General features: G+C 42.4%; 2 protein-coding genes and 1 long non-coding RNA gene across 5 annotated transcripts in view; 1 reads left to right on the forward strand and 2 right to left on the reverse strand.

Annotated features, from left to right (window-relative positions):
- RRAGC (Ras related GTP binding C) overlaps positions 1-10976 on the reverse strand; it is a 23334-nt gene extending 12358 nt beyond the window's left edge. Inside the window, exons 1-5 of one of the 2 annotated variants that reach the window (XM_069067989.1) lie at positions 10664-10976; positions 7001-7204; positions 5916-6115; positions 4238-4352; positions 2366-2508 (exon numbers count right to left, since the gene is read on the reverse strand). In XM_069067989.1, the coding sequence (XP_068924090.1) occupies positions 2366-2508; positions 4238-4352; positions 5916-6115; positions 7001-7204; positions 10664-10915 (914 nt within the window). In that variant the 5' untranslated portion in view covers positions 10916-10976. The remainder of the gene's footprint in view (positions 1-2365; positions 2509-4237; positions 4353-5915; positions 6116-7000; positions 7205-10663) is intronic. The other variant, XM_069067990.1, reaches the window with a different exon arrangement.
- Positions 10977-15501: 4525 nt separating this feature from the next.
- Positions 15502-21566, reverse strand: MYCBP (MYC binding protein). 2 transcript variants are annotated; one of them, XM_069067997.1, is made up of 5 exons: positions 21401-21552; positions 21120-21192; positions 18288-18336; positions 17219-17348; positions 15502-15779 (listed from the first exon to the last, which is right to left on the reverse strand). In XM_069067997.1, exons 1-5 carry the CDS (start codon positions 21413-21415, stop codon positions 15735-15737), a joined length of 312 nt encoding a protein of 103 aa, XP_068924098.1. In that variant the 5' UTR covers positions 21416-21552; the 3' UTR covers positions 15502-15734. The 2 variants fall into 2 exon arrangements, with proteins under 2 accessions (XP_068924098.1, XP_068924099.1); XM_069067998.1 differs by lacking the exons at positions 15502-15779; positions 17219-17348; positions 18288-18336 and adding an exon at positions 18343-18951 and having other exon boundaries at positions 21401-21566.
- A 102-nt stretch (positions 21567-21668) lies between these two features.
- On the forward strand, positions 21669-25020 carry LOC138146252 (uncharacterized). Its single transcript, XR_011164440.1, has 3 exons — positions 21669-21768; positions 22706-22826; positions 24176-25020. It is a non-coding gene; the product is annotated as an uncharacterized lncRNA (long non-coding RNA).
- Positions 25021-25092: the final 72 nt, after the last annotated feature.

A 25092-nucleotide genomic window follows, 5' to 3' on the forward strand; every position in this document is an offset into this window, starting at 1 on the left:
ACAAATAGGGAGAAGCTTTTCTGAGTACTGATTTCTTATACCAGTTTAGGCCTCAGATTGCCAAAAATCTTCTTCACTGGCATGGCCTAACAGAACGCCTGTCAGACTTCAACAGTAAGACCAAATTGTTGGCTTCTGGTCAGGAGAGATTTCAGCTAGCCCTGTTGCTAGGTCTAGAGGGGGCTGCCAGTCCCTTCTAGAACTGGCTCCTAGTCTTCTTGCCACATACAAGACCCTGGTGATCCCTTCTGGCACAATACTTCTGCGTTGTCGCTGACCTCAGCCTACTTGATACTGCCCAGTCCCTGGCCTTTTCACACCAGGCTCCCCAAAATACTATTCTCTTGGATTCCAGGTCATCTTACACTGACCATATTATGGTCACCTTCTTTATTCTTTATTTATATTATTTATTTATTCTTTATTATTATAAAACTGGACGTTTTCATCAATTTAGTCCCTAGAATTCTTACTATCACTTCTACCCATTCCTCTCAGACCTAATTCAGTTTGCCTAAAGCATATTCACTAGTCACTTAGACCTACTACTTCTGAGAGCTCATTCAAATATAACTTGAGTCTCTTATCCCCTTTTTCATCTAACCTCCATTCCCAAAAAAGGAACTGAACTTTTCTGTATTTCTAGTACCACAGATTTTAATAAGCAAATATTTTACAAATACACAAATAGTAGTAAAAACATCCCACCCTACTCCTCATAATAATATAGCTCATAAAATAGCTATTTCCTCTTATTTCCATTCACCTTTTTTTACTTAAGAAGCTAGAACAAAAATCTTATTCACTAACAAGACAAATAAGGAATATATACACACATGTATGTGTGTATACATGGATATATGCATGTATACATGTGTATATGTACACACACACATGTGTGTATAATACACACATACCAGTTTTCATAAAGAAGATGGAATTAAAACAAAAGAGAAACATGAGCAAAGTGACAGGCAAGACAAGTGATGGGGAAGACAAAAAGCATACTTGAGGAAGGAAATGGGTGAGTATGACCCCCAAGAACTGGGACAAAACTGAGGCAAAAGCAAACAATGTGGAAAAGGTTGAAGAGACAGACCAAGGTAAGTTCAAGAACATCTGGAAGGACACATGTACACAAAGAGGAATAAGGTGAGAGAGACAAAGAAGTGGAGAAAAGACAAGCCAAAGTGAAAGATCAGGAAACCCACAAAAAGGGAGAGCCTGACTGGTTGAAATAAGAAAGAGATAAGCATGAGGAAAGAAAGGAGACTAGAGTAGCAAAAATGACAGAAAGGCAGCAAAGGCAGGAGGGGGGAAGAGAAGCTCATCCAGTTCTTGGGTTAGCATGGTAGGGGTCCAAGAAAAGACAAAGAACATGGAGGCATGAGAAGAAGCGAGCACTGTTCTTGGAGGCAGCAGAAGTAGGGGTTCGCTTCTGCCACTCTCTTATTTGGGGCTCTATAAACAAGACCCAGAAGCTAGGCATGAGTTTCCACATTTGTAAAATGTGGGTCAGAAGTAGTCAAGCACTGAAGCAATTCCCTCACGGGTCTGACATGGAGAGCCAATGAGACAAGGGGGTTTGCAATGCTATAGCAATACCACTTTTTGCTGTTATATAAGAAGCAAACTTTTCTTGTGCCCCTTAATCTTCATCTGCAACGGAGCAGAGGTCATTGGCCTCTGGGAAGCCTATGAGCCCAAAAATCTGAAAGAGTCACCCTTTTGGCAAGTCTGCAAACCAGCTGATCTGTTTTTACTTTGTAACTGAACTTTCACTTAAAAAATGCACCCAAGAAATTCAGACAAGCTATGAAGAGGTTTGCTTTTTTAACCTTAGGAGGAGTGAGTCTGTTTCCTTGCCAAATATAAAAGCTCTGATGTCCAAAATTGTCAGGTTGCTTTTTCTTTATTCTTTGAAAGATCAGCAACTCCTCTCTCCCCAATGCCTGAAGGTTACATTAGGAACTAGAACACAGTATATTACTCTAACTTTTTAATAATGCCAGACCAGCTTGATTTAGATTCTAATGGGAATAATGACTACAAATAACACTCCCCTACACCCCCAGCATACACACATTTAAAAAATAAGTGGATTTACCACCCTTCCTAAGAAGAACTACCTAGAAAGAATTTAAAACACTAAACAAAACTCCCAAGGCTGTTCTCCATGACATAGTCACTGAATCTCAAAAACGAGAGAAGCATAATCTCCAGGCTGCAATAATACAGGCCAAACCAAATTTGCCTCATGGAGTACTTGATAGAAGACCAAAGAAATTAAAGGCCCAGGTTTAGCCCAGGAAAGGTTCTAAGCTCCCCATCTCAGAGGAAGAGAGCCTAAAAATAGGTCACTTACCCATATATACAAGACACATCAATTACAACATCAATCATGTCGCAGCACAGCTCATAGGACTGCATATCCACAGGGGAGCTGTCTGTTGCAATGTAGATTTTGCTGACAACATCAAAAAGAAAAGCTTTTTCGATACCTGAATTCTTTAAAAGACAAAAATAAGGAAAATGTTCAGTACTTAAATACCATAATTTATACAAGATCTATGGAGATAATCCCATTAATCACTTAAGAATCTCATCCAAATTCGCTTCTGAAATGATCAGCCCTTTGTAGGGAGACATTCTTATCATCAGAAGTGAAAAAATGGAACTGTTTTAGATGACCAGAATGATGGGATCACAAAATTTTACTTTGTCCTCCTCTGCCCTCTATCACTGAAAAAGCACTATTTTCCTAGAAGAAGAACAGATAACACTTAATATATAGGGCTTATTATGAACCTACAACTGTGCCAGTCACTTTACAATTATTATCTCATTTGACCTTCACAACAACCCTGCAAGGTAGCTGCTGTTATCCCCATTTTGCAGATTAGGAAACTTAGGCAAAGATCAATTAAGTGACTTGCCCAGAATCACACAGCTAGTAAATGTCAGAGGCCCAGTGTGAAACCAGGTCTTGCAGCCTCCAGAGCCAGTGCTCAATTATCCACGGTACCACCAGTTATCCTCAGAAAGAATGCCAGAGAAGAAGTCACAGAGGAAATGACAAAAAAAATTTCCCCAATATTCCAGCCATTCTGTGCTTTTAAAAGTTCAAAATTGCTCAAAATAACCCCAATTCTCAATGGCACTGCCTCAAATTGCTGCAGAATCTGCATGTGACAATAGCCATGAGAAAATCAAATATGATTTTTCTGTAAAATATGAAAAGATCAGGGCTTTGCTTCTATACCAAATGATATAAACCAGAGGCAACAAATACACATGCTGGCCAATTTAAGATCACTAGGTTACCATCAGACAATATAATGACTAAGCTACCAATCTCACTGAGCATTTCCTTATTCACTGAACTGATTCTTCAAAATAGAAGGAAAGGCATAATATGCAATTAACTTAATTCAAGGGAAGAATAAGCGGGTTTTTAGCTTGAAAATCATTTTTTACATATGCCAGAAATTTTAAGAACACAATACAAGGCCCTGAAAAATTATTTTATCCCCAAATCTCATTTTATAAGGGTGTGGAAATTAGCACCAGAAAGGTGAAACACTTTGTCCAAGGTTATGCAGACAGAGAAAGGCAGAACACTAACTCAGGCCTCCCACACTCCTGCCTGGTGCCCTTTCCAATAAACCATTAGAATCAAGGCTTGACTCATAAGCTCAGAATCTCCCTCTTTTTTTCCTTAAACTACCACAGTTCTTAGACATCTTGAAGGTATTTTTTAATCACAGAAAGTTTATGTTCTAATCAAATCAGTTGGTGGCACAGTGGATTGATAGTTATGCCTGGAATTCAGGAAGACCTGAGTTCAAATCCAGCTACAGAAACTTACTAGCTATGTGATACTGGGCATGTCACTTAACCTCTTTGTCTCAGTTTCCTCAATTGTAAAATGGGGATAATAACAGCAACTATCTGGCAGGGCTATTATGAGGATCAAATGAGATAATATTTGTGCTTTAGCACAGTGCCTGGCACGCAGTAGGCCCTACATAAATGCTTATTCCCTTTCCCTTCCCCCCCTAAAAGAAATATAAAGGCTCTATTCAGCATTTCATTCATTATAAAAACAAATGCTATCTAGGAAGGGGAAAAAAAATGCTTATAGACAAATTGAGCCTATTCTGAAACTGTGACAATACTAAAATGTCTGATAATATTGCTCCTATTAGTAGAATAATGAGTTAAATGGCTTACTTACAGATATAAAGATATTTAGTAGGTTTTCCAAGGTCGGCAGTTGTGGAATGAGTTTCTGCACCACCTTACTAAAGGCTTCAAATATTGAATGGTCATAGATACTAGTCAAATAAAAGCTGGAAAACACAACCCAGTTTTATTAATCTGAAAAACATTTTGCACAGCATCTTATTAACAGTAACATGTAAAATTTTAAATATCAAAATACTTAATTTCAACTTACTGGCATCGTTAAGTCTTGAGCAGAAGACTTGATTTTGTCATCCCCACTGTCCAATGTACAAGGCATGATTATAAACCAATGAGACTGATTCTCACACATGTCTTATAGAAATCAGTCTCATTACATTACCTTCACACCATGTACATTTGAAGTTGTGCCCAGGGAGGTATTTGGGGCTGCAGGTGCATGAGCAAGGATCTAAGTCTTTGGAATCTGATCCAAAAGGCTCGGTTTCTCAATTACAAAAGTGAGCAGAGGTCACAGATGGAAACCAAAAGCAAGCTCAATCCAGAGAAGACATCTGTAACATCTGTTAAATAATAAATGTAATGATAGCTTGTCTTATCCTTCTTCGTGGGGAGAATGCAAGATGTAGGGACAACATTGCAGTGAACTTTTCTTCCCTTTAATTGTTAAGATGCTTACTTAGAGGTACTTCTTGGCAAATTATTAAAATGAAAAAATATTTAACAGCAAAATAAATAGTTAGATAAGGAATTCCACCTGCAACACGAAGATGGCTGAAATTTGGGGAGAGGGTAGCACAGCGAGTAAGAGCACCGGCCCCAGTGTCGGGATGACCTGGGGGATAGAATCTGGGCTCAGATACTTAGCACCACACCCAGAAATAACTGGCTGTGTAACCTTGAGCAAGTTACTTAACCCCAACTGCTTAAAAAAAAAAGAAAGAAAAGAAATTTGGGGAGAAATGTTCCCCAGAAACAATGTATAACAAACATGTAAACTGAGAATCATCCTCAGACCTCACAGATTCTTTAGCAATAATCATAAAACAGATGCTGTTCTTTCAGTTGCAAAAAGTTTGCAGTAGTAGGACTAAAACCCCAATGGCTCTCAACTATAGAGGTTCATAAATGATCACCCACCTAAGAAAAGAACCAAGATTCTTTAAAACCCAGCAGAGCTTGAAGGCCTGGCCTCCCATGTCCCTTCAAAGCCTCTCTGCCAATCACAGTCCTACTCAGTTAAACCCTCTTTCCTGAGGCTGAGAACAAATTAACTATCAGGCAAATAAATACTTTCAATGAGGTCTAGATGCAGAATGTTCTGCAACTAATCACCTAATAAAACATCCAAATATAAGAAGGAAGATTCCTTGCACTAAATTCAGGAAGATTTTATTAGACCAAGACAAGAAAGTCCCAAACCAGATTTTTTTTTCACTTAAAATACTAACTTAAATTACTTGAAAAGTTTTAAGTGAAAAGACTTAGGTGACGTTGATGGCCAAGAAAATATGTAGGTCATTTTTCTATGACTCAAATCATAAAACACTTCCCACAATCATGCTTAATAAAGGTTGGGAGAGGGGAAAGAGATAGATAAAAAGAATGGCTCAGTGGGAGGGAACGTTAACAAAGAAAACCATAGCATGTGCACTGACACAATTACAGGCGTTTTTCCCAGGGTTCTTAAAGAAAGAACATGCAATTACCTAAGATGAAGTTTTTCTAGCCCAGCATCCGCAAGGTCATCATTGGCCCGCTGATGAATGTCCCTCTGAGTTTCTATTTTGTGATCATCAGACAAGCCATCAACTTTATGAATAAAAACCTCAAAGTTCATCTCTGGATTAACTTTGTAGGCTTTAGAAACAGTGATGTGAAGTCTTGTTAAAGCCTCCATGTAGTCATCCTATAAAACAGAAGCAGAGAATTGAACAACAAAAATCTACCACATCTCCTTGATTTAAAATCCCCTTCCTTTCTTTAAAGACAGTATAGGCACATATCCCAAAGTATCTAAAACTTTTATAACTATGCAAATTCTTTAAAAATAACATAGATTTGGGACGGCTAGGTGGTGTAGTGAATAGAGCACCAGCCCTGGAGTCAGGAGGACCTGAGTTCAAATCCGGTCTCAGATACTTAACACAAAACTAGCCAAGTGACCTTGGGCAAGTCACTTAACCCCAATTGCCCTACCTTCCCCCCCCACCTCCAAAAAGCAAAAAAATAAATAACATAGATCCCTTCCAATCAATACAAAATATATTAATGTTTTCTGACTATAAATTTTCTAACAACTTTGAATATGACATTGACTGTGAACACACATACACTGAGGATTAGGCAGACTCCATATTATTCCATAACAACTCATATTATTTTGAATTCATTCTTATATATTTTCTTAATTCAGGCCAACAAGAAAACATGGTCTTTCGATTACAGGGCACAGATAAAGTTATTTAGTCTAAAAGTCTACTTCACCATTGTTACTAAAAGATACTGAGATACCTGACATTAGTCAATAAAAAAGGAAATACAACAAAGACCTCAGAATTTCAGGATTTCAAACGTCCCCAACCACTTGCCCTTCCACACCTAAAGACTGGCAAGTTCCTCATGTGCCCCTTACTTCCTCAATTCTATCTTAGAATGTTGATAACTAATCTAGTGACAATTAGCATAAACAATGTTTGATAAACAAAGGTCAGAGAAAGTGAATCTTTTCCTTTGATTCCTGTGCTTTTACAACCAATTTAAAAAGAAAATGAAATCTGATTCTTTAAACTACCTGTGCATCAATGACATATATTAATGCCCCTGTGCCCCTGAAGATCATCTCATAGTCAAAGGTTGGGTCAAAAAAGTCCATTTGCCCAGGAAAGTCCCATATCTGGAAATTCACAAAGGAGCTATTGGAAATGTCATCTTTGTAAATTTTGTTGGTGCTTTCCAAAAAGAGGGTCTCATTGGGTGACATTTTATGAAAAACCACCTGTTAAAAGAAAAAAAAAGATCAGTCTTACCACCAATTACAAACTTGGTATACAGCATTCAAAAACCAGTCCCAGATTGGTAAAAATTAATCATGAACCAATAAAGAAATGCAAGAATGACCTTTTAGTAGAAGTTAATAGCCCTAATTTGATGCTTCTGCAGGGTCTAATCACCAGTCTTTTAATTTTGCTAAAAGAGGCCCCATTAAATTACTGATTATCCATTAAAAGAAAACTGGGAACTCCAAAATGTTTGCCTTATTCTCTGCTCCATTTAAAGGTCTGATCTAACAAACAATTTAACATTTTAAATGAGTTTACAGGATTTGGGGGAGAGAAGAGAGACTGGAAGTGACTTTAGAGTCATCTCCCTCTTTTTACAAATAAAGACCGTAAGGCCCAGAGAGGTGAAAGGTCCTTGCCTTCAAAGGTGAACATCAGACAATTAGTTGCAAAATTAGGGCTAGAAACCAGGTTTGCTGATTCCCAGCACACCACATTTCTATCATTTCCAGCTTCATAATTTTTCACCCAATTTTTAATAGCATAATCATTACTCTTTATATCCATATTTCTAGAAACTTTTTAATAATTTATTGTAGAGTGAAAATTTTTACTTTTGGCCAAGTTCCACTTAGGGACTACTTAAAGCAATATACTGAGATTGAAGGGTCCCAGTTTAAGGAAGAGAAATCCTAAAATATTCCTACCTATTAAATCAATTTAAGCAATATCTCTAATAAACAGATTTTGTCAGAAATTTAGATTTATTCCTTTTTGAAAAAATTAAATAGATAACAACCTTCAAGATTGAGTCAATGAGCAATAAATGAAGAGGCATTAGGAACTCTAGTAGGCACTTCATACATATGTGAAGAAAGGCATGTAAGGATAGTACTATAACCTAATATTGACCCAAATGGGGGTGACATCACTCCAATGAACACTAAGGCACTTTCTGAAAGCATAAGTGTTTCACAGGATCACAGGCTAAGAGCTAGAAGGGACCTAACAGACCATTTAGTCCAAACTCCTACGTTTACAGATAAGGAAGGAGGTCTAGAAGTATGGGGCAGAAGTAGGATTTGAACCCAAGTCCTCTCATTGAAAACCCAGCACTCTTTCCATAGCCCCACAGAAGAAAGATACCTAGAGTTCATTTTGTACCTACTATGTACTAAACTCAGCATTCTGCACTGGGGAGCTACAAAGATAAATCAGGTGGTCCTTGTCTTCAAAGAGCTTACAATCTAGTAGGAGAGACCAGACTTGTATACAAATAATAAATCAAAATAGAATATAAAAGCACAAGCAAGGTAACAAAATAACAAGAGAATTTGAAGAAGAGATCACTTTCTGCTAAAAGAAGTAGCATCTGAACTTTGATCTCAAAGGTCTCAAGATAACAGAACTTAAAATTAACATGGACCTGGCCGTGTAACCTTCAGCAAGTTACTTAACCCCAATTGGTTTAAAAAAATTAAATTAAATTAAATTAAATTAACCTGGTCCTTAAGAGATAGAGAGCACCCCTTAATTAAGACTTGGCCAAGGTCACAAAGGTAGTCAATAATCTGGTCAGGATTCAAACATATATTCTTTGACTCCAGTCTTCTTTCCACTACACTAGGCAACCAGCAAAAACAAGGCAGGGGCATTGAAGGTATTGAGGCAGAGAACGAAGCAACACAGGTGGAAAAGCAAGGTATGTGTCTAGAACACTGATGTGTCTAGCCCAGAGAAGGAAGAATGTATATTCTCCGTAAAGTGGCAGTTCAGTGGTTAGTGCTCTGGAGTCAGAGAAATATGGGCCCAAATCCCACCTTCACTGTGTGACCCTGGACAAAGACACAAGCTTTCTATGCCTTGATTTCATTATCTTTAAAATAAGGACGTCCAGCTCTAGATCTATGAGCTCACAAAAGTGGCACAATACCAGACTGGAAAGATAGACTTAAGTCAAACTTTTGGAAGAATAAGATCATAGCTGTCTTTCAAGAAGATAAAGCTGAGAGCAAGGTGCTGAGGACAGGAAGAGTCAGAAGCCAAGCCCAAAGGAAAATATAAAAAGGGCTTAGACTTAAGGTTGGCAGCATTCTTTAAGAGAAGGGTTGGATATGAAAGCAAATTTATGAAATAAAGACTATACAGTGAACAGAATTTACTTCCAAACTTACCTTCCTCACCTTATACAAGAGAAACAGCAAGAAGCGGTATGCCTGAGAAGATACAGCCTGACTATCTATGTAAGTCTGGTGGCAGCATGGCACAATGAAAATTGAACTGAGTTTGGAGTCAAAGATCCTGGGTTTGAATCTCCTGAGGGACCTCAGGCAAGACACTTCACCACTCAGGAGGTCAGATTCTTTATGAGTCTAATGAAGGAGGTGTACTAGATGTCCACTATAAGTCTCTTCCAATTCAAGATCTATGAGCATATGAGACTTCTTAGTAAATAGAAAATCACCTTCCCTTGTCCTCTTCATAGTAAAGATAACTGGGTCCACATCTGTCTAGAAAATCCTTCCCAACAATACCTCAAGAGAGATCAGGTACCAAATAACTATAACCATAACATTACAATTCCATTCCACCCACCCTAAAACAGGCCTCTGTCATTAACTAACTCTTACCTAACCAGATTTAATTTGGGCAGAATCCCCTGCAAACCTAAATCGGCTCTCAGAAAGTATATGGCCAAAAATGTAGGATTTCAAACTAGAAGAGATCTCTGGGAAATCCAGTACATTTCCTCATTTTGTATTTTTTTTTTACACTAAGCCCCAAAGACTGAGAAAGTATTTGGGGTTGTCGGCCTAAAAGTGGTGCCTCTCAGGTGATCTAGTCCAGGCCCTTCTTTCTGAGCATGAGAATGAAGGCCCCAACTTACTCCAAGTCTCACAGGTAGTAAGCAGCAGAGCCCGGGGATTGTGGGCTGGGAGAGAACCAGAAGAAGGAAGCATCGAATTAGGCGTTCATGAGGTCGGAGGCAGACACAACAGTACATGACATCTAGGTCTACCTGGGGTGCTTGGGGCCCCACCCCCTTCTCTGGGCCTCAGTTTCCCCTTCTGTAAGAACTAGAAGAATGAACTGGAGAGCCTCAGTGCTCCCCCTGCCTGAGGGGGCCCCCAGGATCACAGATTTCCCAGGCCATGCAGGCCACCCCCTGGGGTTTACAGACGAGGATAATTCAGGTACAGACAGGTCAAGAAGGAGAGAAGGGAGGGACACCCGGGAAGACGAGAGGTGGGGGGGGGGGGCTCCCTCCGAATGTCTGTCAGGGACTGCTGACCCCCGGACCCGGCTGGAGTTCCGTCTCCACGGCGGGCTGGGCGTGGGCATTGAGATGCTGCCAGGGCCGCGGCCTCTGGGGGTCCCCTACTACGGGCCCGCCCCCTGCTCCGCTGCCCCGGGCCAGGGTGCGAAGGGGGCTGCACGGAGGGGCAGGGACTCACCTTCTGGATGGATGACTTGCCGCTGCGCCGGAGCCCCATGAGCAGAATCCGCGGCTTGGAGCTGTCGCCGCCGCCCGCGCCGCAGCCGCCGCCCGCCCCGGGCCCTGCCGAGCCTCCGCCCGCCGCCGCCACCACGGCCGCCTCCTCCTCCTCCTCCTCCACGCCGTACCCGAAGTCCTTGGGGAACGAGTCGGCCGCGCCGTAGCTGCCGGAGAGCGGCGCCTCGTCCCCCCCGCCATACTGCAGCGACATCGTCCCGGAGCCGCCGCCTGCACCCTGACAGGACAAGCCAGGCCAGGCCAGGCCAGGCCGCCCCTCTTGCCGCTGCCTGCCAGCCGCCCCCCGCCGCTGCTGCCGCCGCCCGGACCGGCCCCGACCCTTCCCGCCCCTCGCCACGTTCATTGGGTCGACGCCCGAGTATCGCCCTCTCATTGGCCCCCACCGCTGCCACTCTGAGGCAGCAGGGTAGGCGGTGCCTCGTCACGTGCTTTACGTCACCTGACTGGGCGCTGCGGGAGGGGGAGGAGGAGGAGAAAAAGGAGGAGGAGAGGAGGAGGAGGAGGACAGGGTCACGAGGAGGGTGCCCCAGGATGAGCTCAGAGGCCCGGTCGGGCAGGCTCGGCCCCTGCCCCTCCCTTCCCTCCAGCGCGGCCTGAGAGCCCGCAGCCACGGCGCCCTCCTCCCTCCCCAGCCCGGTGCTTGTGTCCGTGGCCGAGGCCTCTGCCCTCGCTGGCCGAGTGCGCGTCCCCGGCGCCCGGGCCTGCTAGGGCACTCGCCTTTGTCTCTCGATCCCCTCTACTTCTCTTTCCCCAGCGGACTGGGAGAGCTACAGGCCCAGAGTGGGAGCCAGTGCCGGCGCGGGGAGGCCCCCCACCAGGACAGGAGGCTGCGCTGCGCTGGCCCAGTGGTCCGGTCAGGCCTTCAGGGCCGCGGTCCGAAGAAGATGGGCACCGTGAGATCCCCAGCAGCCGCCCCGGACTTGGAACTTTGGGACCCGCTGCTGTTTCCCTTCACCTTCGCGGACGCCTGGCCGAGCACAACCAGGCCCTTGCTCAAAACCCTTCCCTGCCTGGTAAGACCTGTCAAGGGTTTGGGCTCCATTGGCATAGCTTTGGAGATGCCGGGGCTACCCTCAGCAGCTCGAGGCCATTTCCTCCTGAAACCTTCCCTAACCCACTCCTCTTTCCTCCCCTTACAAGAGCACTGAGTACTTAGGGCGACCCCGCTCCTCCGCACTCTGCGGCAGATTGACAGGACAGAGAAGAGTTACAGGATGGGTGGGCGTGATGGGCCTGCAGGCTGCATCATTGGGAGAATGTACCCACCCTCGTTGAGATCACAGATCCAATAGAGGCGTTGAAGGATGTGCGTAATCTAGATAGGCAGAGGGGAGAAACTGTGGCCCGGGAGTGAAGACCACCGGTGGAATATGGGCTCTTATAACTGCGGGTCTGGGGGGGGGGGGGGGGGGCGGTCACCACCTCTCTGATCCTGCCGACCTCACAGAACAATGTGATGAGGAAAGTTCTGCCTAAAACCTAAAAGTCCCATGTAATTAGATAGTTACTGTTAGTACGCTTGTGTGAGTGCCAATATTTAATCAGTCAATCCAACCCTAATGAAAAAGATTTAAGTAACTAAACATGGGAAATAAAAGATGGTTCTGGCTTGGTTATTCCCCTATTGCCAGGAGTCCATCGATAGTTCTTTGGGTGACCTATTTCCAGCCAAAAAAAGATTACTTTGAGACTTGGTTGTTAGGAATAAAAATCAAGATTTTTTTTTTTGGCCACATTAAGTTTGAGGCTATGTCTGAAAAATCCTAATTTGCCTCTTCTGCCTACCATGATGGGAAACAATTAAGACAGACACTTAAAGATCCCATCAGATCTTCTCTATCTGGCTAGGCAGTGCTGTCCTGGCTACTTTGATTATCTAGGCTATATGAGCTGTATCATCTGAGCTATACATGCCCTTCAGATGAACCACTTTCATTTGGGTTGAAGAGACTTCTCACAGTGGTGGAACCCTAGAGTTCAGCTAATCCATTCCTTACACCCCTCTAATAACATCCCTAACAGATAGCCTCCTCACTTCAGTACTTCCAGTGAGCATAAGGAGCCCACTACCTAAGGCAGTCTTTCCAGTTCTTGGACTGGAAAGTACAGTGTCTGAATCCCTGGTCTAAACTGGCACCTTTAAGGCAAAGTACTTAATCTCTGAGCCTGTCAAGTAAGATAGGAGGGAGAATTAGATCTCAGTGATCACATTCTTCTCCCCCACTCTATAAATTCTTTTCTTTGTATTGGGAAAAATTCAACTTCCCATTGCTCCTACTTCTGTTCTGTGGCACACAAAGCAATTCTGTTCCCACTCTCAAATGACATCTTTTAAATATCAGAAGACAAGAGATCAATAAAAGACAACTTTACAAATATTGAATTATCAGGAATCTCCTTGCCCTAAGTCTTCTTCAAGTTAAACATTCCCAGTTGATCACGTGGCATGGTTTTCCAGCCCTCTGGTTGCCCAACTTCAGATGTATCCCAGCTTGTGTTCTAAAAATGTAGGATCCCAGAAATGAACCTTATATTTCAGATGTATCATGACAGCAAATACACTGGGATTAATTTCTGGAGATATGCACACTAATTATATTGCAGCTGTTTTAAAATTAAAACTCAAGGAACAGAAGTTAGTTCATATTGACATTGTAGTCAGCTAAGATTCTCCAGATTTTACATGTTGTTCCCAAATTAGATGTCTACCTTACTGTAGGAGTATGCATTACCTTGTTAAATTTCAGATTAGTGATTTTAGCACGATATTCCAGTCGCTTGAGGTCATGTCATATGCAATAGTTAGCCTTTCATATTTCATGAGCATACCTTCTGATCTTCATCCAAGTCACTGATGAAAACACCGTCAGGACAGAGCCCGATGGCAAACTACTGAAGACCTCCCAAGTTGATATAGAGCCATTAAATCCACACTCTTTGTTAAAGTTCAACCAGCTTTAATTAGCCACGTGATCACCATCCAACCCATATTTTACCATATCATATAACAAATGAAGAGTAAATGCTGATGGTGACCCTGGGTTCTTGAAGTAGGTACCCAGTGACAAACTATAATCTCATCTGAAGACCAGTCTATCTAAATTTCAAGATCAAGGCCACATAATATTGAACTTTTCAGCCACAGCACCTCTCAAAGGCTACCTAACATTATAGAAGAAATCTGTGTTGGTGGAGGGGGCATGAGGAAATTAATGGATCCTATGGATTCATAAATCTTTGTCCAAGATGTATGCCCTACATCTGCCATTCCAGTAATTCCATCCAAAAAGGAATTGGTTAGCTCCTGGCAGTAACCTGTCCACACCCATCCATGGAAGTTTCATATTATTTACTTAAACTAGGTAAATGCAAGCGATTTGTTTGCCCCAACCTCACCCCACTTTCCCCCAAACAGTAAAAGTAATGTCTCCTTCAACTGAATTTATACCTCATTTCGTTCTCTTGTGGCACTTTATGATAGGGGTTTGTAGTGTAGTTAGTAGTAGTTTCTCCCTCCTACTAGATTGAATTCATTTTTGTATATTCCACAGCACCTTACCTTTAGTAGGTGCTTAATAAAAAATAGTTGAATTAACAGTATTGCATTTAAACCACCTCCACAAAGAGTGGGACCAGCAAGGCACATTGGATTTACTAGATTTAGTACCATCAAGTTGGAAAGCTTTCAACAAAGGTTGTAATGTGTTATTACTAACCAAACCAGTCTTAACTTAATAGAAGAGACACTTTCATACTCCCAATGGTTATTAGAAGACAGCATACCATCTACAAAAGTATAGTATAAGCAATGGTATTTAGGACCAGAAGGTAGCTCAGGTCATCTAGTCCAGCCCCTTTATTTTATAGATGAGAAATTGAGGCCCCAAGAGGTGAAGGGACCCCCGAATGAGGCCACACAAGTACTATGTGGGCTCAGAGCAAGGATCAATAACAACTGAAGGTAACCTAAGAGAGGCCTGGGGAAAGGTAAAGAGTTCCTTCCCAACCTCCACCTGCCCTCCCCACTTCATAGGGATACTAAGGATGAGATGAAAGAGTAAAGGAGGAAACACTCTATGGGTGAGGCACACTTTACAAATGACCGTGAACTACTGGTACCAAGGTCCTAGAGCTGTCTCCTTTCACGACTGCCTTTGATCAGTGCTGAACATAAACAAGCAAGTTTCATTGGGAAAAAATGGGCACAAGAATTACAGAACATCAGAACTAGAAGGGACCTCGGAGACCACAGAGAGCAAGCCCCACAGTTTACAGAAGGGGAAACTGAGGCCTGATGAGAAGTGACTTGCCCAAGGCTACACAGTACATAGTAGCAGCAGGTCTGGCTCTGTTTAAAGGTCCATGAACTTTGGCTCAGGAAGTGCCACTGTATATTGAGCTGCAAAACAAATATGCCAAGGCCAAGGTGCAGGAGGAGCACAGGGAAGCCCACTACAAAGCCCCACGAGAGGTAACAGCCAGAGCACAATCACAACAGCAAAATGGAGGAGAGAGGAGCATCGAGCCAGCACAAGCCAAGGTAACATCCACAGAAAAGATCTCCACACAGAGCCCACAGGGCTCCAGGGAAACCCTGCAGGACCATGGCTGCCTCCCCCAGCATTGCCTCGTCAGCTTTACAAAGCCTGGTCCTAGATGGGCTTCTCACGGCAGCTCCATGCTCATTTTTGCTTGGTTAAAATGTAACAGTACATTTTTAATCTGAGAAAACGACAGATAACTACATTTTAAGGTAATAAGACAATTTAGATGGCTGTGTTTAGAATTCCTCAGGATTTACTTTTGATTTTCCTGCTTTATGAGCCAAAGAAAATTATATTAAGTTTATTTATTAGTGATTTTAAGTTTTTATAACAATTAAATGTGATAAGTGAATTTAACATATTAGAAGAGTTCTATAGTATCTGTCCATAAAAGACTGATTATATACTATACAAACTATGCAAATCGGACAAAGCCAGTTTTCAGTGCCTGTTCAACTGAGAAGAATCCTATTCAGCACGCTTCTCCTCCTGAAGTGGTTCATACTGAGCAAGCTATGGGGCAAAGACAGAGGAGCTTTGGTGAGTTTGATTCTAAACTAGGTAAAGAGCAACTCAAAAAGCAACAAAATCAGCAGCAATAACTTGATTATATTCAATCTAATTAGGAAGCAGCACACTTACATTAGCTTCAGTTCCTGCACCAAACAAGCCTCCATTTAAAAGTCACTCCAAGTTCTAAGATTCATTGAATTATAAATCCACTAGAGGCACATTTTAGTGTTGACATTTTCAGATATTTTCATTTACCAAACAAAAAAACATGCCCAGCTTTTGGCAGCACTACTTCAAGAGTATTACTGGTTTTTTCTTTGAGGATACAACTTTAGGACTCTCACTACAAATCATTTTGACCACATTAGACACTTTTGTGACATGCATTAAAGCAAACTTTTGCTCTCCCCAACAAATCTGTGGTTCTAAAATGATTTATCAGGAGAAATTTCCTAAAAATAAGTATAGAGAAAAAACATGTAGGATATTCTGATAAAAAAGCCCACTTTGACTTGCAAAAACCTAAAAAGCAAATTTGCATCAGCACATTGTAGAATCCTAGGTGGTACCTAGAATATTTTCTAGGTTGAAGAATTATCCTGTGGAAAGAATACTAAGCCAGGACTTGGGAGACCTGGGTCCTGTCAGTTAGTTGTGGGATTTGGGTATGAGTTGGAAAGATAAAATAAACATCTGACAAAATGTCTTAATAAGAGAAAAATATTTTACAAGCATTATGAATTACATGAGTATTGCAATTATATATAAAAAACATTTTACAGATTCAAGACAGAGTAAAACTTCATTGATTTGAACAGCACTAATTTGGAGCCTGCGAAAATTAAGAGCCAAGCTGAGGTTTATCATTGTGCTGAGAAAATAAGATTTTGCCTATAGAAGGAAGAAAATAAATTTTCAAGGGGAAGTTTGGCCTACTTAAGAGAAATCATTAAAATAACTTTAGAGGGGTGGCTAGGTAGCACAGTGAATAGAGCACTGGCCCTGGAGTCAGGAGGACCTGAGTTCAAATCCAGCCTCAGACATTTGACACACTTACTAGCCGGGTGACTTTTGGGCAATCACTTAACCCCAAATGCTCTCAAAAAAAAAAAAACTTCAGAAATACACATTAACCTAGAAAGAATACCAATTCGTCATTCATATCTTCTCCATAAAGTAGGTCTCCAATAATTTCTTCAGTTCAACATTAAGTACCTGCTTTAGTACAAATATTCTTAATATTCTTAACAACCTTTATTAACCTCAGATTACTTGAAAACAGTAAAACTTGTATCTTTTTTCCTAACAATCTATAATTCAGACCCTTTTTTTTTTTACTGACTTGGAACAGCCTCTTCAGCATGTCCAAAGTTGCGAGGTTTTACTATATCATAATCGAGAATAGTGAGGGAGGGGATGCCTTAAAATTCAGTATTTACCTTTGTTTTCAGTTTTTTGTTTTCTTCTACTACAGCTTCATATTTCTCTTTCACCTCTGCCAATTCTAGGCGAAGCAACTCTATTTCTGGATTTTCTGGAGTCACAGCTCCTAAGTGATGCTTTAGAAAACTAACAGTGGAGTTAAGAATATTCTCATCTTAAAACATTGAAGAAAACTACAGTGAAGGAGTATTAACAGCAGTGTCCCAGTAATGACTAGTATAATGTATGATGTTACTGTGGGTTGTGAAACAGCCTGGATTAGTGACCTGGAAATCAAAAGGTCTGGGTGCAAATCTCCACTCTGATCCTTCTACCTCTGACCTTGGGCAAATGACTTCATGTCTTTGGGCTTCAGTTTCCTCATCTATTAAAGTGGGGTGAATAATACCTGATACTGCCCCTCATTCTCCCTCACAAGGTGATCCATAAAACCCTTTGTAAATCTTCAAGCTCTATAAATGTGAGCTCTTATGTGGTAAACATTCTTGGAATTCTTATGCAATAGTTACAACCCTGTCTCTAGAAGAAATCAGAGATTACAGGGTAGGAACCTTCCCTTTATTAGCATCTGGGTGACACAGTGAGTAAAGTAGCAGGCCCAAAGTCAGAAAGACCCAAGTTCAAATTTGGTCTCTTCACACTAGCTGTATGACCCTGGGCACATCACTTAACCCCTATTTGCCTCAGTTTCCTTAGCTGTAAAATAGGGGTAATAACAGTACCGATTTGGGTGCTTAACATGGTACCTAGCAAAGAACAGGTACTGGAAGGAGCCTTAAAGATAGCATCTTATCAAACATGCTGAGAGGTTCGGGATCACAGAGGTAATAAGTGGCAGAGCTAGTGACTTCAAACCCACTTCTGATACCTGCTAGGCTCAGTGCTTTTTTTTAGCCATCCCCAGCTGCCCTTGCTGTCATTTCCACACAGATCAACCAGATATTCAACATAATCTCACAACTCAGGAACTGGAATGGACAAATTATAAAGTACTTCCCCTCAACATTTTACAAGGTTTTCTATATGAAAAAAATTCCCAAGACTGTCAGGTGGGACAAAGGATACTCCAATGCGCTATTGGGTTTTTCTGGTTCTTCATACAAGGCAACCAATACTGCAAATCAAAAGGCAGAAAAAGTAGCAGTTAAATATAGTAAGACTTATTGGCTGGGTTTTTAGTTTAAAAAACTTCAAAGAATTACTTGAAGCCTTGTATTTGAAAGAATTAGGGACTCTTCTAAGTAAAATTTCTATACAAGAAATGCTAAGGAACTTTTCATCAAAAATTTAAATAACTAGTAATCAACATGCTCAGCTAGGGACAGCTCAAGAAATGGCAGATCCTGTTGCATAGAGTAAGATTCTTTCCAAGATGCTGAGTCCATACGACCACTACCATGCTAGAGTGGATACAATAAATTAAATCGAATGTGAAATCCTATGTAAATGCATTATTCACAATTCTTTTTGTTATTTATGCATTATGCATACTATTTTAACTCCTATATAATGGTCAATATAATAAAATTTGACAAGTTTTTCAAAATGTGATGCAGTATCAAGGAAAAGGGAGGGTGCTTTTAAAAAAAAAGTTAATAAAGCGTGCTTTCTGGCTGTTGGTGCTCACTCTTGGTGTTCAGGTCCTCAGATATGATTCCACTGATAAGATGCCTATCCATGAGGCAGGAAGAGAGACTGGACTCCTTAAACTGGAATTATACCTGTAATTCTGAAAGGTGTACAAGATAGGAATTGGCACAGTCTCTTGATATAGATCAAGAAAAAAATCCATTTCAGCAAACTGAACTAGCCCAAGATCACACAGCTGGTGAGTGTTGGAGCCAGAGGCCTGTCCCACAAAACAAAAGTTGGCATCTCTGACAGGACATCAGAAGGGAACCATAAAAACTCTTTAAGGACAAGGCTATTTTCCTTTCTGTCATTGTATCTCCAGGAGTTCACATTTCAGAGGCACTTGATATAAACACTTGTGGAATTGGATTAATTAACAGGAATAAAATAGAAGAAACTATGAGAAGTACCCATGTTGAATAATTTTGGCAAGACACAGATGTGCATATCAGTAGGTATGGGAACAGGTGTCTCAGGCATTTAGAAAAGGTGCACTTATTTGGAAGCAGTCTGGAGAAGTAGAGAACAGACTGCAAATCACAGAATCTGCATTGGGATTACAGGTATCTTGTCTAGCCTGTAAATGAACAAGAACCCGCTCAACAACACATACAAGTGGTCATCCAGCCTTTCCTGGACGACTTAAATCTGAAGGAAAACCTGCTACTTCCCAAGACAATACAACACATTCTACTTTTGTAAATCTTTCATTGTTCTGAGGGTTTCTCCAAACTTGAAGCCAAAATCTGCCTCTCTACAGCCTCCACCGATTGTTCTTAATTCTGCCCTCAGAGGCCAAGGGAACAAACCTAATTCTCCTCACACAGCTACCCTTCCAAAATATTTGAAGACAAAATATTTGACAGGCTGTCTCCCAGTCTCATTCTTCCCTCCTCCTTCCAATCTCCCTCCACAGATAACTAATGGGAAAATGTAGGAAATATAATAGAAAGGAAAGATAGAATGGAACGTCAAGGATTGTAGCATATGGACTTGGAAGTAGTCATACTGGCAGCTGGATTGATGCCCAGGATAGGAACTCTATTCAAACGACCAGATTTTCTGAAATCCAGACCTAAGGAGTAAGTCTTACTTTCACGTGCACAATTTTCTGTCTAACTTTCTCTCCTACTTCTCTCCCCATGGAAAATCCAAGATGTTGAAGTGACTAAATGTCTAGGTTGGTCAACCTTCTGATCTTGCTACCTTGCTCCCTTATCTATCCAACTTCCATCCTCAATCTTAAATCCAGCTGGGATGAGGATATAAGGGAAGGTACCCCTATAGCAATAGGTTTCCATTTTAATGAATTGGATACAAAACAATTTTATAACTCCACCATCCCCACCATAAACCAGAATTCTGCAAGATGGAAAATGATGATCTTTTCATATATACCCCCCAAAAGTACAAAGTATATATATTTCAGCAGACCAGAATGAGCATCCTACTCTGGGCCACTAAACCTACAGTCTTCAATAATTTTAATTTTGGATGAAGCTTTTCGGTCCCAATGCTACTTTATACTTAAACTTTTTATACTGTGTAACTTTAAAAAAAATTAGCAAGTTACCTAAATCACATTCAACAGCTTAAAAACTAGCCTTAAATTAACACCTGGATTTCCAACCTGTACCTACACTCAGGTTTTCCAGGTTAAGGCCTCCTGGTATTAACACAAACTCGTGGTGAGGTGAGGAGGGAGGGGTGTCACACCTCTTCCTAGATCAACTACACGATTTGCAACTACCGCAGAAGTTAATCTTTCTCCCTCTGGCCTAATCCGGGGAACAGCCGCCACTCCCAGTCCAGCAAAGGGGAAGCTGAGATATAGAAAGGGGAGGGGTTGGGGACAACAGGGAGCGGGCGGTTGAGCCTCACAGTGCAGCAAACTGGTCGTCTTCTCTTTCGCCAGCAGCTTACCCGTAGGCCTAAGCAGGGCCCTGCAGCAGCAACAGCCCTGGCCCAGGTACAGGTGGAGACGTACCTGCTCTGGTCACACACACACTCCTTCCCCGCCCCTCTCCCGGGCATCCCCCAGCAGAGGCACGCCAGGGGGTGCTGAGCAGCCGGAGCCCTGGGAACGAGATCCCAGCGTGAGCGCTGCAGGGGCCTCTGAGTCCATGGGTGCACCACTACCCCGCCCCCTCCCCCCCGTTCTGCAGAAGGGGGTTCCAGGCCCCAAGAGGAGGAGGCAGCTTAGGGCCTGGGGCGGGCCGGGGCTGGGGCACAGCCCTCCTGCGCCGGCTCGGCCGCTCAGCTCACCTTTGGTGAGCGTGTCCAGCACTCCCGACTTCTCTAGGTACCTCCGGAACTGCTCCCGCTTCGAGTCGGCGGCCTGAGGAGGAGACACTGCAGGTCAGGGTCAGGGGCCGGGGAGGAGGAGCTGAGGACGCCCCGGTCCGTCGCCCGGCGCCAGCCCGGATCCATCTGCGATTCCCTCAAGCCCCTACACACGCCCCACACGAGGCCGGGGCCCCCGGATCCCGGACGTCCCGCCCCTTCTCGCCCCGCGTCCCGGTCCCGTCCCCTTTGCGTCCCCTCACTTTGTAATGGGCCATAGTGACAGTGGCAGCGGGCGGCGTAGCCTGCGCGCCCCACACCGTGGCTGCCGGGTTCCTGGGGCAGGAACTGCGCGTGCGCCTGGAGGCGCGTACGCCTGCGCACTGGAGGCCCACGAGCCCGGGGTGCCGGGGCGGGGCCTGTTTTCATGGTGACCGGGACGCTGTGAGCTTTTCCCACCTCACCTCCTGCGCTCCAGTGCCTAGGGAGTCTGCGTAGAGGGGTAGGCCCACCTCTGCAAGTTGTCTCCAACCCTAGCTCCGGGTTTCCTCTTCCGGTCTGCCCTCCGAGACCGTTGGGAGAGGCTTCGGAGTCGTGACCCTAGAGCTCGATTGACTGGTGTCGCGACTAGGTGAGTTGAGCTAGGAAACGGGAAGTGGGCGGGGCAGGATTTCCCAACGCGCCAAGCTAGGGATGTTTTTGGACTCTTGAGAATTCCCTTCCTAGGACCCAAGAACGCCGGAACTGGAAGCCCAACCCCCTCTCCCCGTACTGACGGGGAAACTGAGGCCCAGAGAACTAGCCTACTGCGCCGCTGGCGTGGAAGTGGGGTCAACCCCGTCTCCTCCCTCTGAGTGTGTGGGAAGAGGTGTAGCGAGAGCTGTGATGAGCGAAGAGGCGGGTCGAAGCCAAGTTGTCCGACCCCACGAAAGGGGAGATGGCACGTGCGCGCGTGCAGTAGTCCGCACATACCGGGAGCCGGGTGCTGCTGGCCACGGAAGGGGCGAGGGGGAGTTTGGCTGTCTTCTGGGGCTTCTCCTTCCCTCTTCGTTTTCTGGCCTACTTGGCCGCTCACCAGGAGGTCCATTAATGGCCGGAGGGAGCCGCGTCCCGAAGCTCCCCGCTGGGGAGGAGGGCACAGTGCGGGGCTTGAAGGCAGGAGTCTGTTACTGAACACCTCGTCTTTATACGGTGCCTAAGAGCTAGCAAAGACGGGGTTTGCTTCCCCACATTCTCTTGAGCTAGAAGATGCAGCTACTGTATTAGGCCCTTTTACAAAGAAAAGGCAACTTGAGGGTTTTCTCATTTGCCCACAGCTGGGGCTCAGTTTTAATTAAACCTTCCGAGTTCAGCTGTTTGAAGTGCTGTTTCTGGGTGGGACTGCTAAAAATGGGAAAAGGTGCAAAGCCTACAGCCAAATAGCAGGAATGTTACCGTTTCCTTGTCTAGTGATAAGGTGGGGGGGGGGGTGACAAGGGGGATAGTAACACCCACCACTCTTTTAGATTTATCTACAAGATGACTGTGCTAAAAATATATTAAGCATGTCAATGGATATGCTTATGTAGGTCCTCGTTTACCGAGTTGTGAGATCGTCTTTTAGAAGATCGTTATGTGCCTTCATGAAACTCATGTATAATCGGATTGATAAAAGATAACGGCAAAGGATAACAAAAGGTGTACAGATTGGTACGTTATTCCAGAGATGAGAACTCACAATTGGATATTGTCTGTCAATAAGCATTTATTAAGCTCCTACCACGTAGTAGGAGCTGTGCTTAGCTTGGGAGGTGGGGAGAGACTAAAGATACCCTTTGCCCTCTAGGAACTCACAGTCTCATGAGGGAGACAACATGCAAACAGCTGTGTACAGACAAACTATAAACAGGATAAATATATAATCAATCTAGAAGGTGCTAGAATTAAAAGGGTTTGGGGAAAGCTTCCTGTAGAAAATTGTCTTTTAGTTGGGACTTAAGCAGGAGAAGGCAGTAGATGGTGATGAGAAGGGAAACCATTCCACACGTGGAGGACAGCCAATAAAAATGCCCCCAGTCAGGAGATAAATGTCTTGTTCTAGGAACATGTCAGTATGCTGGTGCCTCTTGGAGGGAACTTTTAAATTTTCAGGAATTTTGCAAGCAGATTGTTAAGCAGAAGCAGTATTAAAAATTAAATTATATTTATTTATAAATTACATGAATTATATTAAAAACAAAGGTAACATATACTCAGAATTCATCATTTCCTTTTTTCTTAACTATTACCTGTGTTCTTGAGGTGTTATCCATTGTAACTGTATGGTAGAGATAATGTATTATAGTGTACTACTTCAAATATCCTCCAAAGTCCCCATTGTAGCTTGAAATCAGCTATGGTGGGAGTTTTACGCCACTGAAATCAGCAACACTACAAAGCAGGGCTTTTCTTACCAACTTCTTACTAATTTTCTTAGTATTAGGTTTTTCTTGATATCTTCTTATTAATTCCTAGACTTACTAAAATAATGGAGGAAGTGTTGATTATACAGATTAAACTTTAAAAAGTATATCATGTCTGTAAAGCATTGCATTGTTTATATTGCAAAAAAAGGAAGGAAATGTTCTTCCAGTATTCAAAAAGGATTATCCAATCCAGCAGATTGTGTCATTGACAAATGAGTGAAATTCCAGCATAAATCTTGTTTCACTTTTGTCTTGCTCACTAAGGTAAATGAAAAAAGCAACCAACATTACCAAGTCAGAACTATATTCATTCCTCAGTGATGGGAGCAACTTCTTTGCTAAATTGGATGGTAATTAAATAGTTATCATTTGACTTTTTTGACACTATTGTTGGTAATAGAATCACAAAAACTAATAGTGGCTATTACAAGAAGTAGCAAGGCACACTGAAATGATAGGTGTAAAATGAAAAACAAAATATTATATTTTACCTTAAAATTTATTTTTCCTAAAGAAATCATTAACAGAAGTTTTTTAATTAACTCCCAAATGATATCCTGAAATTTACTAACATAGCATAAAATTATTTTTCAGATTCTGATCCCTGAAATGACAAAATGACAGTGATCTATTAAGTTTTCTTTTTAACGTGAAGGTGAAAACATACAGAAAATGATAGGAATGGAAGTCACTGTGGAGCAACAAAGCCAACAGAACCAAATTTCAAATCACTGAAGAAAAAACCCATCGTGTAACAGATAATCATGTGCTTTTTATGTTTTCAAAACGTACAAATAGCTTAAAGTAAAAAGGTAAATTAGGATATAAGGATTGTTTGGGGGGGGGGGGCCAGAAATTAGGAATGACAGGAAAAAAACCCATCTCTGTGTGTCCAAGGAGTGGAGCACATACTTAGTAACCCCAAGTAGCAGTGATAAAACTATTAGGTAAGCTCTGTGGGAAAAGAAAATTAGGAAACAACACATTTCTAAAGACAATACTAACATTCAAGATTTGCTAAAAGTAATGACTTAGTTTCCAATTTAGTGCAGAACTAAATGAAGTCCGTTCTACTATAATACTTGTTTTGAAAATTCTGGTTTGTTCCAACGAAATTGACATATTAGGGAACAAGTTGACGTAGCACAAATTTCATGGTTACTTATACATTATTTCATCAGCAAGAAACAAATTGTATCCAGCTGAACTGAGCATAGAATGCCCACAAACAGACCTCAAACATCTGCCAGCTACTTTATTTCATTGAGTTGTGTTATTCTGCACCACTTTAGCATAACTCCCCAACTATAAGCCATTCCCATTTCCACAAGCAAATTGCAGGTCTTTTTCAAAGTCAAGGCATATTTATTATCTGTCTCCTGATACAGTATGAGCTGTGGGCAGAGGAGGGTCAAACCAGCCCTCCTCTTTCTCCCCAATACATCCTTACTTCTTTCCCTAAATTGCTGCTCACAGAGGCCCCTAGCCATCACTGTGGAAAGCCCAGGACC

This window comes from Petaurus breviceps, unplaced genomic scaffold, assembly GCF_028583685.1.
Source record: "Petaurus breviceps papuanus isolate PSGF00001 unplaced genomic scaffold, PetGlider_PUasm1.0 90760, whole genome shotgun sequence".
Lineage (NCBI taxonomy): Eukaryota > Metazoa > Chordata > Mammalia > Diprotodontia > Petauridae > Petaurus > Petaurus breviceps.

Coding starts and splice junctions, on each gene's coding strand:
- MYCBP (XM_069067997.1), bottom strand. Junction 17,349..18,287: donor AAACCCAATAGCGCATTGGA/GTATCCTTTGTC, acceptor CTCCACTGTTAG/TTTTCTAAAGCATCACTTAG. Junction 15,780..17,218: donor ACAAAAAACTGAAAACAAAG/GTAAATACTGAA, acceptor TTTGCCCCATAG/CTTGCTCAGTATGAACCACT.